Source organism: Hibiscus syriacus, unplaced genomic scaffold, assembly GCF_006381635.1.
Source record: "Hibiscus syriacus cultivar Baekdansim isolate YM2019G1 unplaced genomic scaffold, ASM638163v2 tig00110332_pilon, whole genome shotgun sequence".
NCBI lineage: Eukaryota > Viridiplantae > Streptophyta > Magnoliopsida > Malvales > Malvaceae > Hibiscus > Hibiscus syriacus.
Window position 1 is genome coordinate 3,874,871 of NW_024062688.1, and position 17,114 is coordinate 3,891,984.

A 17,114-nucleotide genomic window follows, 5' to 3' on the forward strand; every position below is an offset into this window, starting at 1 on the left:
CCTCAAAAGGGGGTGGGGAAATAACACTACTGAGGCAAAGACGTGTCCTTTCGAAAGGACCAAGAAGACACTTCTGAAGCAAAGCTGGTGAGTTTATATGAAGATCATGGTCTGAAAATGGCTTAATTTATAAATGCAAAAAGTACATTTTTTTCTGGTTTCTCATTGTTGAACACTTGATCTTATTCTTGTTATAGCGTTCGCATGTTCCAAAATCCGGTGAGTGGGAAGATGATGATCTACCGGATACGACATACTTGGAAAATGCTGGAAAAGAGAAAGGTGGCAAAATGATGAACCCTAATGACTCCAAGGGCAATTCAGATGCGTTCTTGTACATGAGGGGAGGCCAGGAAGGTAACAATGATTTTCGGCACGATCACGCGTTCCGTTCGCACCCGGTTCGAGTATGTCCGAATCGGCATACAAACACCGTCCGAGTAGTTCCAACAGGAATGGTTCTATCGACTATCAAAGAAGTGCAAGAAGGCAAAGGAACACAAGACTAGAATCCGGAAGCGAAATCAGCACCGGATCGGATCATACGGTTACGCATTTGAATCATCATCGACGTACAAGCTCGTGTCCGAAGAACGGTCGGCACGACGGCGGAGGTAGCTTCTCCGGATCTATCTCAAGACAATCACAATTAGATGGGAATTATGAATACAAAGTAAGTATTCTAACATTAACATATAATCGGCACCCTAAACTTTTATGTATTTATCCTTTATATAAAATGACGCGTCTGTCCGTAATAAATAGCATCAAAGAACAACATCGGTGCCGAAATTCGGGTAATGGGACGAAACAGATCCCACATCGGGTGAAGGGTTTACTGTGATATTCAACAAAGTGAAAGAGGAGAAGCATGCACCCCCAGCTTCCAATTGTTCAACCGTGGCTCCTGAAGTAAAAACCATGAATTACTCCGATTGTCATCGCAGAAAATGTCCAACTCTTTCGTGCGGATCAAAGTCTAAGGTACTTTAATCCACGGATAAACTCATCGTTTTCAATAAATTTTATTAATTTCTTTAGACCCTTTTGTTTAATTTACTTGTTTTTTGGGTTGCAGATATGTTGCTGTTTATTTTGATGCACGTGAGTTGTGAATATCCCACGTGCATCATATTTTCAGTTTTCAAGTGAAAGTGAGTAATAGGTTTGGGATTTGAACTGCTTTTGTTTTATAGTCGATGTGGTTTTCCTCTACATTTATTTTTATAATAAGAACTCGGCATGAACAACTTATGAAGATCTAATTTGATGCCTATTTCACAACAACGATTTTAAAAATATTTTTGAAATTAAATATACATATATAAATTTTTTCATGTAACAAATATAAATAAAAATTTTAAGATGAACAATAAAACAAAAAATTAAATAGAAAAATTCAAATTTTAAAATAAACAAGTATTTACCATAAATAAAGCATACATCTACCACTGATCTTACACCTAAGGATGGACATAGGACCAGACCTGATTTGATCATGTCGGATTTTTAATTAAAAATAAATAAATTTGGATCGAGTCAGATTTTTTAAAAATTATGTTCTAATCGGATTCAAATTTAAGGTGAAAAATATCCGACTCGACCCAAAAAATTATAATTTTACCTTATCCATTTAAGGATAATTGTAATAATATCATCCATATATTATTTTTTTCAATTAAATCCCTATTTTTATTGCATAAAAATAATATTTTTTTTAATAAATATATTATTTTGGGTTGAATCGGGTTTGAATTTTATCTCAAAAAATCAAATCGACTTCGGGTCAGGTGAAAGATATATATTTTTCGGATCGGGTTGGATCATGTAAAAGATATATATTTTTCGAGTCGAATTCAGATGGAACATCTATAATTTTCAGATCAAATGGGCCGAAAATCCAACCCAACCGTCCCATGTCCATCCCTACTTACGCCTACCACTGATCTTAGATTGAGGTAGATCAATTAAATTCGAAAATTCAGGCCAAGACATGCAACCTTTAAATTTTAAACGTATTTCAGGTTTAAATAGATATCTTTCAAATTGTTATTAGGCTTAAAAAGTACTTTTTCAAACGTAAAAACGATGCATTTCTATCAGAATTATCTGCTTAAACATTGATTATAGCTCAAAAAAATACTTTTGGCCTCAAAATGTAATTTTGAAAAACAATATGAAACAAAACATAGCATTATGGCATCCAATGCACAATACAAAGGCACAACTTTACACTATTTCTACCGTAATTATTTGCATATGTACCCATCTACTTTCTTAACATTGCATTTCATAACATAAACCAGCACCAAATACGTAAAAGCTTAGAAAATTCCTCTTTTTCCAAAGAAAAACACTATTCCATATATACACTAAAACATACTCATTCATCTTCACAATACAACATATTCCATGTATAGCTTCAACCAAAAATACAATCTTTACTTTCCCCGGCATGCTGATCCAAAAGTAGATTATCCTTTGATTAGTATGCAGTTTCGGACTTCCTCTTTATGTGTTATATTTCTTGATTTCTACCACATTTGCATGCATGCACTTGATCTTGCAGGCAATGGAAGATAAAGAGTTATACTGGTATTGTGATACTTCAACCTTTTCCCATCCTTAAGTAGAAACTTAAGATCGATCGCGATGAATCTACACAGGGACAACATCGGCATTCTGATTCTCATCACATGTCATGATAAGACCTTCGACATATGTTGGAAGGAGGCACCGATTCCATTGGCATCCTGTTGGGATAGGTTCTGATGGTGGCACGATCATGAGTACATTATCATGGCGTCGGACAACCCCCATCACGCTTACCGTACTCCCTTCTTTTATGTAACTGATACAAAAAAGCATATGTGCCCTTATCAGCAATGAACTATAATTATATTCGGAGCTGAAGTCAATTAAATCACACAAAGATACAACTGAGGTGGACAACAAATTAACATGAGACTACAATTGGAAGACAATAAATGGCGTACCCCTCCTTTAAGCGCATTATACGGTCATCACTGGAGATATTCCGTTCCGCTAGCCAGCTTAAAAAGCTTGGAGATAAGTCCCTGTTTTCTTTTGTTATGTCAACTGCAGTAGCCGGTTTGACAAATGGAGCAACCTTAGCTCCATAGCCTGCTTTGACCAATGCTCTTAATCCAGATTGGAAATCTGATATGTAGAAATCCGCAACAAATTTCTGCTTACAACAAAAAGGTGTCTAAGAGAAATATACAGAAAAGGCAACATTTCTGAGTTTGCCAATAATGATAAATACACATTCTGAAGATTATTCTAAGCTGAAACAAATACCTCAGAATGTCTACATCCCCAGGAGAAGTAGCGATGTTTAGGATTTGCAGACTTTCCACCCCATCCCCTATACTCATACAATTCAGTGGAAACATATATGCATCTTGGCACCCGCTGGTAAGATGATTCCAATGGAATGCTACCACATGTGACAACCTACAACAAATGAAAACACTCAAGTAACTTAGTACACACACCGACAAAATTCAAAGACAAAATATATAAGAACAAACGAATGGTAAATAGCAACGGAAGCCATTGCCTTCCAAGCAGCGCCCCACCCCCACCCCCATGCGACGCTGTACTCTGCAGTGCATTTAGTATGTGAAGCATGCCTACTCGTGAATGCATCACCATGTGCACAAAACATAACTCCTAATAAATGATTGAGACCATAGCTAACCTATCTTCAGTAAATTCCCAAACTAGTTTACTCATGATGCAGTACTGATGTCTTACAATCTGTCCCGCAAAGATTAGATATTTTTTTCGGCGAAGAACACGAATTCAACACCTTGTAAAGACTCCTTTCCAGTTATAGGAACATGATCCTTCTTTGCAGAACAACAACATAGATAGTGTTAAACACCCACATTTAGTATGCTGACCTAAAATCCCATCCTTAGTTAAACTTAAACATCACTCAAAGGCAATCTATAAATCACCAATTGCAAACAAAAACAAGGCGAACAAATAGCCAAGTAAGCCCAGACATCGAACGGTTAATTAATCTGGGATAATAAAGACAAGTAAGAGATACCATATTATACATTAATCAAAATGGAAACTAAAACGACAAATCAACACACATCAATTAACGTGAATAATTGTTAAAGCTATCTCCAGTTTCCACAAATGGAAATAAAAAAAGTTACCCCAGTAACTTTCACGTATTGGCCATCAACAGCACCTCTAAGCTCAGCATCTGGGTACCTCCTCATGTACCCCAGCAAGCCTTTCCTTCCCCAAATACAATTCCAAACTAAACCCAACCCCATGGGGACAACCACCGCGCCCACCGCCCCAAGAACCACCACTTTTTTCACGGCAACCATCAGAAATGCCCCCACCAACAACCCCATCACCACCACCACCATAACCACCCAAATCACAGCCTTGGAAACCCTAAACCCAAATCCCACACCTTCCCCGAGACTCGTCACGCCGGGACCGTACCCTGATTTCCCGGAAACACCACCCGTTTGCTCGACCTGACCGAGCTGCCCCGACCTCCGGGGACCGGAGGAGCTGAGCGGACCCGAAGTGATTAGCCCAGTTGGCTGAAGCGGCATGGGACCCGACGATTTCCTGATGGTACCCGAGTTAGACCCGGATCGCATGGATCCACTGTTGGGCTGCGAAGAAGACGAAGCACGTGAAGGTTGCAGAACTTGCGACTGCTGCTTCGAGTTGGGGTTCGAGTTGGGGTTCGAAGGAGGACCACTGGAAGAGGAACGATCAACCAACATTTTCCCAAGCTCACCGGATTTCTTGATATCACCACCGGTGTACGGCACCGCCCGTGATGACATTGTCGGTTGCCGCTCTTTTAGATGCTCCGGCCTTCCAGAAACAAACAACCCATTGCTGAGCTGATGAGACTGAACCCGAGAACCCATTTTTGCCCTCCGTTTATTCTATAACAAACGAAGAGAATTAAAAAGAGAGAAAATGGAGAATTTTGAGTAGAAAAAAGTTGCAGACAGTGCGTTGAGTGGAGAGTGTGGAGGGGAGAGTTTAGAGTAAGAGTGGACGGGGAAACGAAATGACGGAAATGGGTCTGAAGGAATGCTGTAATGACGAATGTGTCCTTTTTGTGGGTTTTGTTGATGGCCGTGCGCTGTTGTTTTTGGAGGCCCACACGCGCTCAAGCTGATGCCGTTGTTTCTCTCCTTAATTTTTTTTGGAGTTTACATTTTATTCCTTATCTTATAGGTGTTGCCTTAATATGGGTTTTAATCCATTTGATTTTACTACTTTCCGTAGTTTGCTATCGATTTTTTGTGTATCATTCTCTTTATATATTTTTTAAATTAAATCGAAAATTAGTTTTTGTCTATATACAAAAATTTTTACGTATTAATTTATTTATATAGATTAATTTCCATTACAGACGTATGTATGATGACTGTATATGATGATTGTTTAACTATGTATTTATTTATTTATTTATACATGCATTGAATTTTATCTTTATTTTTAATTTTCTGACTACCGAATGTTTTCAATGAAAGTTGTTCTAAACCTGACGTTGAGGACAACCTATTACCCTACCTTTTTCTTATCTCATTATATATAGGAATAGAGATTTGTTGTTGTCGTCGTAAGAAAAAGTTTGAATTTGTTCCTATCCTATCACGTTTCGCCACGATACCACTGCTCTCCTCCCGCACGGTAACTCGTAGTAACTTCCTATGATTATCTACGGTAATTATTAAAGTGAATTTAATGATGCATATATATCTAGATCATGAACTAAGAAATAATAGTTTATTAGAAATGCTTTGGACAATCAAATTTGATTTATTTTCTAAAATATTCTTATGAATGATTGTTTTAAAGTTTCGAGATTTGAATTTGTTGAGGGTATTAGTAACTAAAGAATATATTGTTTTTTTATAACTTTTAAAGTTTAAATAATTATGTGTAAAATATATGTCTCATTACTTATTAAAAATATTTAAATAATTATTATGTTACCATCACTCTAGATTATTCAAATTACAAAAATAGTTAAAATTATTATTAAAAAAAATAAAACATGTGGGTTAAGTTTAATCCTAATCGACATTTTTATTGAGTTTATCAAAATTATATATCATAAATGAGATCCAATCAAAATCATTTGACTTTTCTAAATAACTTTCGTTATATAATTTAAATTATAATTAAAAAATTAACTCAAAATATAGTATAAATATTAAGATTATACATAAACATTAGTTTAATGTGTAATTATACTCATAAAAGTTTGATTTTGATTTAATTATATAAATAAAATTTTAATTTTAATTTATTTGTACACGTTTTGAGAATGAAATATGTCAATTTATTTTTGTATTAGATTAAAATTGTGATTGTGGTACATATATAAATACAAAAGATGTTACAACAATAATGATTTTAGTAATTTCTAAAAAAAATTGAATCAAATCAAAACTTCATATATATATATATATATATATATATATATATATATATATATATATATACACAAAATTAAAGTTCACATAGAAAAATATGTATTTGACCAAAGTAGTTTTTATGATTGAACATTGATTTTTTAAGCAGTATTATAGATAGTTGTATCCGAGAGACGTTAATTTAATCATGTCATTAATTATTATATTGTTTTTAAGATAAATTCATTGTATATTTTATTTAATGTTTTTAATGTAGTGTGAATATTATCGAATCATAAAAATAACAAAAATTAATATTTGAAAATAAAACATGCAGACTACATTTCCTAGCTGCCAATTTTATCGATTTTATCAGAGTCGTGTACCATAAATAGATCAAATCAAAATTAATTGTTCAAAATTTCCTAGTTGAAGTGGTTTGATGGGTTCGAAGTTTAAAAGAAAGGAAATAAACAGAGAGAGTTGTGAAAGGGCATATGAGATTGTGGCGAAATGCATGTAGAGAGTAAATGGTTGTTATGATGTGTCACGGTCAAAATAGGTAAGGAATGGTCCCCCAAAGGGCTTGGCGTTTAGGAAGAACAGTAGGGCAAATTCAATATTTGGTCCCTACATCTTCTGGATTTCATTCTGCACAAAATCATTGAACGGTTAGGATAATCCCATCACAATCAGGACCCAGCCTTTTTTAATTTTTGGTTATGCTTATGTGGACCCCCTTATTCTTCTCACCCCAATTGCCCACTTGCATTAGATCTAACCCATTGCATTATTATTCCCATGCATTGTAACTAGTAGTCAAATTAAATAAAATATATTCGTACATCTTTTAAATAAAAATTATTAACTATTAGCTGTTTTAATGAGATAACACTCTTAAGTCTTTCTAATAAGGATAAAACTTTATATTTTAATATTATAAATATAGTAAATTAAAATAAAATTTTACATTTTAATCAATTTTTATAATATCTTATTTAAAATTTAGTTGATCACATGTATCTCATTTTCGAAGCATGATAGGCTATAACTCCGAAATTACTTGAAGTTTTCAAAAATTTATATCATCCGATCAATTATGATCTCATGATGTGATAATCTAAAGCCCACCTAATCTTTTACACTGTCAATTTATGAGTAATCATCATAAATGTAAACCTACCACCGACACTACATGTTAATATATAAACATCATGTTATATATTCTCTTTATTCTTTATCATTTAATACTATCAACCAAATACTAATTAAGTTAAGGAAATAATATTATTATTAGATTTTTACAATATTCAATTTGAATTAATCAGTCAGTTCCAAGGCTTCGTCTTGACTAATCTAAATCGACCTGGGTCGCACACCTGGCTTTGGTGAGTGAGTTTTCCAGTAGAGATTTTCTGCATATACAAGGACTCGAACCTGAGACCTTGCTTAAGCGATATCAAGTTGCTTACCACTTAAACCAACCACATTAACTAATTAATCAATCATTGATTCGTATATTTTTATATGATGTATCACATTGTCTATAAAAAAGTTATTTTCACATTTTTAAAACTATATTATTAAAAAAAACAAATGAAACCCATAAAAGGTAAAATACAAAATAGTGAGTGGTGAATTAGTGAAGGGGTGAGTTATACAAAATGTCCCAGATTAGGTTGTTGATAAAAAGGGTTTGTTAGAGAAAGCAGGTAGATAGCTAGATTTGCCTGGATTCGGGACATGGCTGTTAAATATGCCCTTATGGGATACCCCACCTCTATGCTCATCTACACCACTCACATCACACTCGTTTTAAGGGGAAAATATGCAAATTTAATCCCCAAACCGTCGGTACTGAGTACTGACAAAGGTCTACAGGAATAACAATGTCATTTAAAGACAAAAGTATCCTTCTTAGTAGGGGTGAGCAACACGGGGTACCTGATTATTTGTTTGAGAACTGAAATCGGAACCTGTTGTACTGGTTACTAAAAAATAGGAATTAAAACCTGTTCAATCGGTTCCTAAAAATTGGGATCAGGAATCGGAACCTGTAGGTATCGATATTGATTTTGGGTACCCTGTTATTTTGACAGCTTTCTCATTTAATCTGTTAATTGTTACACTTTAAGTGGGATAGTATGACGCCTCCAAAATTAAAATTGACCCTTTTTAACCTATTAATTTATTAAACTAAAATGATACTACTTATCACAAGTAGAATTTTTTTTTATACAAAATTTATCCACCATTTCATACTTAAACAGTAATAAAAACAATAACTCAAAGTACATATTAAGAAAACGCAAAGTTAGAAATCAATTACAACAAGTTTAATCCAAATTCAAAAGTATAGGTCACAAAACACATAAAGTCGCAAAAAGTCCAAACCAAGTACGTTTATAACTAAAAGATATTACACAATATTTGTAATTCCAACGCAATTTGCAGTCTTTTCTCAAATTTTAATACGGTGATGCCCTTGATGCTTTCTTGACTCCTAGCACAAAGACAAATAAGTTAATACAATATGCCCCAATTTGTAATAAAAATGTATTAAACTTACATGTAAGAAAATAATAAATGACAATATGATTTGTAATTTACCTTGAATGAGATTCCTTAGTAGTTTTTACCAATGACATAATTAATGAAGACGTGTGACAGGAAGCAGGAGAGACAAAGAGTGACTGCAACTGTTAGGTGGGTGAGTTAGGGTTTCTAATTTTTGGATCTATGTTTTTAGCTTTTTACGTTCAAAATATTTTTTTAGTATGGGCTCAATTTATTTGGGCTCTAATATTTTAGACAATATAATATTATACGGTGCCGGTTTCAGGGTACCCGGTATTGAAATCGCTTTTAGCCGGGTACCCAATCGATTTCGGTTCCAAAATTTTGGGAACCGGAACCGGAATTGATGTCAACAGGGTCCTTATTTTGCTAATCGGAACAGGGTTCCCCGTTCTTTTACTCACCCCTACTTCTTAGGAACTCCATAAATGTGATTCTTTTAATTGAATTTTATTAGTAAAAATAAAGAAAAATAAATAAGAATTATAACGCTGGATCCAAAAGAGAACAATATGAATAATATTCATAAAAAGTTTATATAAAAATAAAAATATTAAATTTAAATATACAAATAAAAAAAAGTATTTATTGAGAATGACGATCAACATTATTTGAATATAATGTAATTATTTTTTGAATAATTAAAAAAAGATAAAAAGGTAACTTTTGCCCCTGTACTAGACCCAATTTATCATTTTCACCACTATCGTATTTTCGCATCAATTTAGCCCTCGAAGTTGCTCAATTACATTGTTCTATAACACTACCCCCTAACTTAAAACCCTACATTATAACCCCTAAACCCTAAATCACAACCCTATTACCTCAAAACACTAACTTAAGGTTTATAATTTATGATTTTAAGTTAGAGGAAGGGCATAGAATGATGCAATTAAACAACTTTGAGGGCTAAATTGATGCGAAAATACGATAGGAGTAAAAATGATAAATTTGGTTTACTACAGGGGCAAAGGTGACCTTTAAACCTTAAAAAATTATGAAGATTTGTAAATTATTTCCTTTTCATTTATATATATATTTTTTCATTTTCACTTTTTAGGATGAGAAATTAGAATTGTTACTGCATGAACACATAAAACGATAAATTGTAATATTATTAAAACAAATGGAGTCAAATTCATATATTTTTACTTAATCAAAGAGATAAGGAGATACAAAAAGCAACAAACAAAATAACGGAGCTTCAAAACCTGTTGAAGAAGTTGGAGATGGATAACTATGCAAGATAAAAAAATTATTTGTGAGAGCAAAACAATGATTGTATCTCAAAATGATAAACTGAAAGCACTACGAGAACAAGTACCTGCCAACAATGGAGTCGACAATGCAGAATCATGATGTGAAGTTGAAGATCAACAAGATGAAAAAAGAATAAAACGATAATGGTTTACAAAAGTTGTGATACTCCAAGTGTTTGTGTCTTGGACTCTACAAGAACTGTTATATGGTTAAGTTAGCAAAAAATCATAATGCAAGTTAATAACACGTTACATCAATCACTAACCCAAATATTTTCGTTTATTGGTTTTTTTGGGTTAAATTACTTAGTTAATTTTATATGCTTAGTGATGACATTTCTATGTTGATATTCCCTGCATTATTGTATAGTTCATGGCTGTCTTATTAGTTTAAAATTTGCTATAAGAACTACTATTAGTTTTAGACCTACACTTGCCAACATGATTCTTCATGTCAAACCATTAGTTGTATGTCTTTTTGCTTGTTAATCACTCAAGTAAGCATGAAAAGAACATAAAATATGCATAAATATAATCATAATTACTTTTATTGTTAGATGTTGTTTTCTTGAATTTGACCATAGTTTAGTGATTTAGTAAGATTCAAAGATTATTATTAACACAAGTTCAAGTTGTATATTTTTCATTTACACAATGCAATGTTACTTTATGTGAAACATTAACTAAGCTCAAATGAAATTATTAACACAAGAAAAGCAAGCTTTTCCTCTCACGAACGCAAAAGCTTTGAATACCACAATGTTTGTAAATCATTATCGTTCTTCTTTTTCATCTTCTTCTTACTTCGTTTTGTTGATCTTCAACTTCACACCATGATTCTGCATCGACTCTATTGTGGCATTTACTTGTTCTCGTAGTGTTTACAACTTATTGTTTTGAGACACAAGCATTGCTTCGCTCTAATCCGTCACTTTTTGTCATGCATGGTTATCCATCTCCATTTTTTAGCAAGGTTTGAAGCTCTATTTTTTTGTTTGTTGCTTTTTATATCTCTTGGTCTCTTTAATTAAGTAAAATAGATGCATTTGACTCCATTTGTTTTAACAATATTTTATTTTGTCGTTTGTCATGTTCTTGCAGTAACAATCTCAACTTGTCATCTTGAAAAAAATGAAAAATAAGAAAGTACATATAAAAAATGAAAAAATGATTTTTGAATCTCCATCATTTTTTTTTATTTTGTAAGGAATGTGATTTGAATATAGTGGAGGTGGTGGGGTGTGGAAAAAATGAAATTAAAAAGTTTTAGGGGTAAATTAAATATAAAATATTTGTTCAATAACTTATTTGATGTTTTACCTATATTTTAAGGTAAAACTAAATATTAATCATTTTCTTAACGTTGCAACATCATCATTTTAACGGAGATGATAATAGAATAATCATTTTGTACAAATCAATAAGGTTAGTGATCATTTTGTAACAAATCAATAATGTTAGTGACTAATTCACTACAAGAAATTGCATTTTCAGTGACACTAAGAATTGTCACTAAAAGTGTCAAATTCAGTCACAGAATATCATAGTGACAAAATTTTTGAGTCGTCACTCCCCGTCACTAATAACTCTGTCACTATTATATTAGTTTATTAGTGACGATTTATTGAATTTTATCACAATTAATTTTGTTTTTTGTGACTACATTTTTTGACTCAAAAAGATTAATAACAGTGACAAAATTTCAGACACCAATATTATCCTTATTAGTGATAAATATTTTATCACAATTATATAATTAAATTGATTAATTAAAATATATATTATTAAATCAATTGTAATAGATAAATTCTAATTTTTAGTTGTATTCATCTTTTTTAGGAACTTGCATTACAACCATTGTCATCCGCTAGTAGTTATTCATTAACGATAGATAATGTGACGTCTCTACATGTTTATCTTTTGTGTAGCCACTAGCATCTGATTTATCAATCGCCTAATCGAATCAAGTACTACATGGACAAGGGTGACCCCCAATCAAATTTAATTAAAGGATCTAGTGCCTCATCCCACTAGATCAACTACTTGTTGATTTGATGATTCAACATGTTATTCTTTAATAAATTAATATAATACATGGCTTTCAAAAAGATCGAACCTGAGACCTTCAAATTAAAAGTGCAATGCTTAACCACTGTGCTAAAAAATAAATATTTATTTTTGACAAAAACTAATATTTAGGTTAAACTATTTTTGGATTAATTTTATTTATGTTATGAAAATATATAAATTATAATATTAAACAATTTAATTAACTTTTCTATAATTTCTCATATAAAATATGTTTGCGGAAGAAAAATATAAAAAATAATTAGGTTGGTTTTAAAATATAAACATATAAATATTAAAATTTATACCTAAAATAATACCAAGTGTCCTTAAATTATATTTAATAAAATAAAACAATAATATTTAACAATGTATTAACACCTTGTAGTAGAAGTCCTAAATTAAAAGAACAAAGTACTAATAATTAATTGATATTAACAAAATTCACATATATCTAAAAAAAATCATAAATTATATATAAAAACTAATAATTTTTTTTAAAAGAAATAATCATAATTGAATATTAAATGATACCGTCAACGTTTATATTGACCAAATAAAAATATGACACAATTATTCACTTCAATAGTAACAAAAATAGTTGTCGCCACAAATCACCAACAAAGACCAGTAACAAAATATTTTTGTCACAATTATAAATAATAATAGTGACTACTTAATATATTGTCACTACTACAATTTTTGCCGTGAAATATAAGATGACGCCAATTTGAGCCTTTTATTAGTGACTAATTAATAATGACAACTTGCTTTTGGTCAGAATAAAATACTATTAATTATCAGTTAAGTGTGATGTACTTTAAAATTATCACAATTATTATTTAAAAAGTGACAAAAAGAAAAACAAGTTACAATTACTCATTTTAAAAGTGACAAAATTTTTTGACACAAATAACATACTTTCTGTTGACAAAATTTTTTAATGTCAGAATTAAATTGTTACTAAAAATCTTATTTCTTGTAGTGATTTGTCACTTTTAAAACTTCAATGAAAGAAATTATAATTTACTCAAAATTAATTACTATTGGTGTAGTTTACCATTTATACCACTTAAACCTTTTGAAAGGTTCGACTTTCGAGTAATGATTAACCATTAAACATAAAAATATAAATTTAATAAAAATATTTTTCATTATTGGAGGGTCGTTTTCGTCATTATATTCTTGAGTGGTACATCCAAAGTCAATTAATGGAATCTTGTTTCGTCTCGTCCTACTAATATTCTTAATGAAGAATTTTGTCTTCGCAAATTGGCAGTAATTAGTTGTTTTTTTGTATAAATTAATTTTCTTGTCTGAAATAACAATAATTTTAGTTCTAATCAACCAATCAATCAGCTTCAAGTTTGCAGCTTAATGGAATATTTTTATTATTAAAATAACAATTATATGATAATGTATTAGTACAAAAATACATGTCAACAACCTAAACATGTAATACTTTTTATTTTTTTGAATAAGTAATAAATTTTATTACTATATTAAAGTGAATACAAAGTATGGGATTTCAGGGAACATGGACAAAGATATGCGGTCCATTTTAATGAATCTTAATCAGTAACGTGGCAGAAAATATGTCGGTGACAACAATTTATTTGGCTGATTAATCACCAAAATTGGACCACAGATATTATGTTTTGAAGATGGCAATTATGACTTCAAAAAGGCAAATTATGTAGGTTTTAGTAGTGCATATAAATAATTGGTAGTGTTTAATTAATTTTTAAGAATTGTTTATTAGTAAAGATAGTTCGAGGAGATGATGACAAGTGTAATTGTGGTTTTTTAGAAATTTTAAATTACGGTATAATTCAGATATTTCGTTGATAATTTTTATCGGTGGTCTAATTTTGTATTTCTAAAACTTTATAGTTTTGTATTCTAAAATTTTAGTATAACTTTTTGAGTGTGTACCATTAAACTTTTAGTGTAACTTCTAGTCCCGTAAAATTGATATAAAATCCTGCACTAGTCTATATTTATTTGACGATTATAATAGATTTATACTACATAAAATAAGAGTGGAACACGAATTATTAAAGCAAATTTAGCGTGGGACTTGTGATAATTAAGTCCCTATTGAGGAAACACTTCTGAGTTGTCTACTAATTAGTTTTAGTCAATTGTATTCAAGTGCTGGGATAGAGAGATAGAGACCCCATTTCTCAAATTCCTTTTCGGAAAAAAAAATCTTAATTATATGTAACCGAATAGGAAATAGTTCAGCATCGCTTTCTCATCTTTTACATACAAATGTCAAGCTGAAGTCGGTGGCCTTTTGTTTTCTTATGTTTAATCATGAATCAAATCATCAACCTTTGATTTTTTTTTAAAATAATTATTATTTAATAAAATTATAATAATAATTTTTAAAAATACAATCTATGTTTAGATTTTCTTGTAATTTATTGACAATAAAAATATGTTTTACAGACACAATTATTCAAATATAATATTTTAGAAAAGAAAAACAATACATTCTTTTTATTACTTAGACTACTAGATTCTAATAATATTATTTAAATAACAGACATTATAGAAATTTAAATAATTAAAATTTTAAAATGTGAGGGAAAAGAATAAAGTTTATCAAGTATGTTTGTGAGCTCAAAGTATCAATCCCTTTGTTTCTTTTGCCTACGAAGGCCCACGATCTTACTTTTTCTAGAGTAGTTGATCCATTTGTTTATAGAACTTGATTACATTGTTGATCCATTTGCAGAAATCTAAAAATATTATTAAATTCATTATTAGATATATTCATAATTAATTTATTAGTACTTTTAGCTGTGTTTAAAATAAGATTATCGTAAAAATAAAAATATTATTAATATTAAGGACAGTTAAAAATAACTCAAGTTAGGATTTACTTACATAGTGTAAAATTCTTTTAGTTTTATATAGATATAAGTGAGAATAGATGACCGGAATTAACTCTTTTTTTTCAATGAATATCTTCACATTCTACTGTTAATCTCAACGATTTATTTTTACTCATCCAACGATCTTAGATATGTATGAAATTAAAATATTTTTACGTTACGTAATTGAGTTCTATACCTAAAATAAAACATATTTATTAACAAAAATAATTATTTTAAAAACGAGTTTATTCTTATGGTGTTGTTAACTTGTATTTATGGAAATAAGTGTCATCTCTAGTGTTAATGTAGTGTTTTTACATTCGGACATTTAAATAAAGAAGATGAAACTCAACAAGTATTATTTTTCAGTAAGAAAAAAAACTCGTAAAATAAAGAAAAAAATTAACACAGTACAATTTCAGTGTGTAAATATTAGAAGCAAACCTTAATATAGACACGAACACGAACACGAAGTAGAACAGACAATAACAATAACAACGTGTGATTTGAAATATTAAGTTTAATTATTCAAAAAAAATAATTAAACACTCGTGGATTCCTTTGCTTTTGAAAACACCTTTTATCATTTGTTCATAAGGAAACAAAAAACATTCGATTTTGGTGGTAAGGCAGAGGAGCAATATTCACTGCCAATCCTATTAATAGCTTAAAGAACATCTCCCATACTTTTAACATCTTTCTTTTGCTTTGGAATAAAGTCACAATTGGGTGCTTCCCTTTCCCCTTCAAAAGTACGATTCTTCACTCAAATATATTTACACGAAAATTTGTCAACGACAAAAATCACACATAGATGAACAAACTTATTAAGATCAACGTAAGAGATATGTAGAAGATACATGTACTTAATGATTCTATAAAACCCTAAGTACATATATAAGCCTATACACTAAACTCTAAACAATGTATATGTGAGTTTTTGCATTTATTAAATCTTATTTCTTTTCCAATTTTAGTTCTTCTTCAAGTATGTTGCGTTATAAATTTTTCCAACCGAATCAAATGAAATGATTTGGATACACGATTTGCATTCGTGAATAGTTTTCTCACGTCGCTCGACCCTGATTTGTGATTTACTGGTGGTCTTTCAGTAGCTCCATTCTCTTTTGTAGTTCGTTTGCCGATGCAGTCAGATTTATTTGTATCTATATTTTGTTTGAGTTTTTTTGGATAGGTTTTTTAACCTTTTCCTTTTTTGGTCATTGTATTATTTAAGTGGTTAATTTTTTGTGTCAATGATCATATAAAAACGTTATAACTACATTTTAGTTTACGTTTACAGTTATACTTATAAACCTTCATTATAATTCTGAATATTTTCTATTTTAATAAAACTTTCTATTTGCTATAAAAAAATAAAATTATTGTTAATTTTTTATATTTTGCTAGCTTAAGGTGAATTATGAGTCACCTCATGCATAAAAAAAGGAAGATGAACTGTTTACGTTGATAATAGAGTATATCGGAAAATTTTAAAATGGGATGAAAAGAAGAGCTTAAAATAGGGTAAAAATGAAAGCTTTTTGCTATCGTAGTCATTTAGCATTAATGATCCAAAAGTGAAAATACCCCAATGGAGTTGGATTAATCTGCTTTGTTGGAAAATCTCTTCAATCTATATCATCTCTTATCTTCGTTTTCTATATGGGTCAATTACATCAAACTTCTTCAAATTACAATATAAATCTTAAATTAGTCCTCGAACCTAAAAGTATTCTAACTGAATCCTTAAAATATTATTATCGTATCAATTAGATTATTGCCTTAACTTAATTGTCAATCGAATTGTTCTATTCCACAAGACGGTATCTGTTCAAAGATAACTCTCAACTATTTGACATTAAACGTTCACACAACATTTT

The 17,114-nt window shown here is 30.7% G+C and overlaps 1 protein-coding gene and 1 long non-coding RNA gene across 2 annotated transcripts; one reads left to right on the forward strand and one right to left on the reverse strand.

The window, feature by feature from the left end:
* The first annotated feature begins 238 nt into the window (after nucleotides 1-238).
* Nucleotides 239-1,112, forward strand: LOC120119450. Its single transcript, XR_005515830.1, has 3 exons — nucleotides 239-673; nucleotides 766-984; nucleotides 1,079-1,112. It is a non-coding gene; the product is annotated as an uncharacterized LOC120119450 (long non-coding RNA).
* Nucleotides 1,113-2,249: 1,137 nt separating this feature from the next.
* LOC120119449 (uncharacterized membrane protein At1g16860-like) lies at nucleotides 2,250-5,033 on the reverse strand. The gene is made up of 4 exons (XM_039139263.1): nucleotides 4,197-5,033; nucleotides 3,322-3,477; nucleotides 2,997-3,208; nucleotides 2,250-2,851 (listed from the first exon to the last, which is right to left on the reverse strand). The coding sequence occupies exons 1-4, from the start codon at nucleotides 4,938-4,940 to the stop codon at nucleotides 2,659-2,661; spliced, it is 1,305 nt and encodes a 434-aa protein (XP_038995194.1). The 5' UTR covers nucleotides 4,941-5,033; the 3' UTR covers nucleotides 2,250-2,658.
* Between the last annotated feature and the right edge of the window lie 12,081 nt (nucleotides 5,034-17,114).

Bases quoted from the DNA above. Each gene is read 5' to 3' on its own strand.
- LOC120119449 (XM_039139263.1), bottom strand. From the start codon at position 4,940: ATGGGTTCTCGGGTTCAGTCTCATCAGCTCAGCAATGGGTTGTTTGTT. The intron at 3,209-3,321 runs GTATTTGTTTCA...TGTTGTAAGCAG, and splicing joins GGGGATGTAGACATTCTGAG to AAATTTGTTGCGGATTTCTA. The intron at 2,852-2,996 runs GTACGCCATTTA...TTTTTGTATCAG, and splicing joins ATAATGCGCTTAAAGGAGGG to TTACATAAAAGAAGGGAGTA.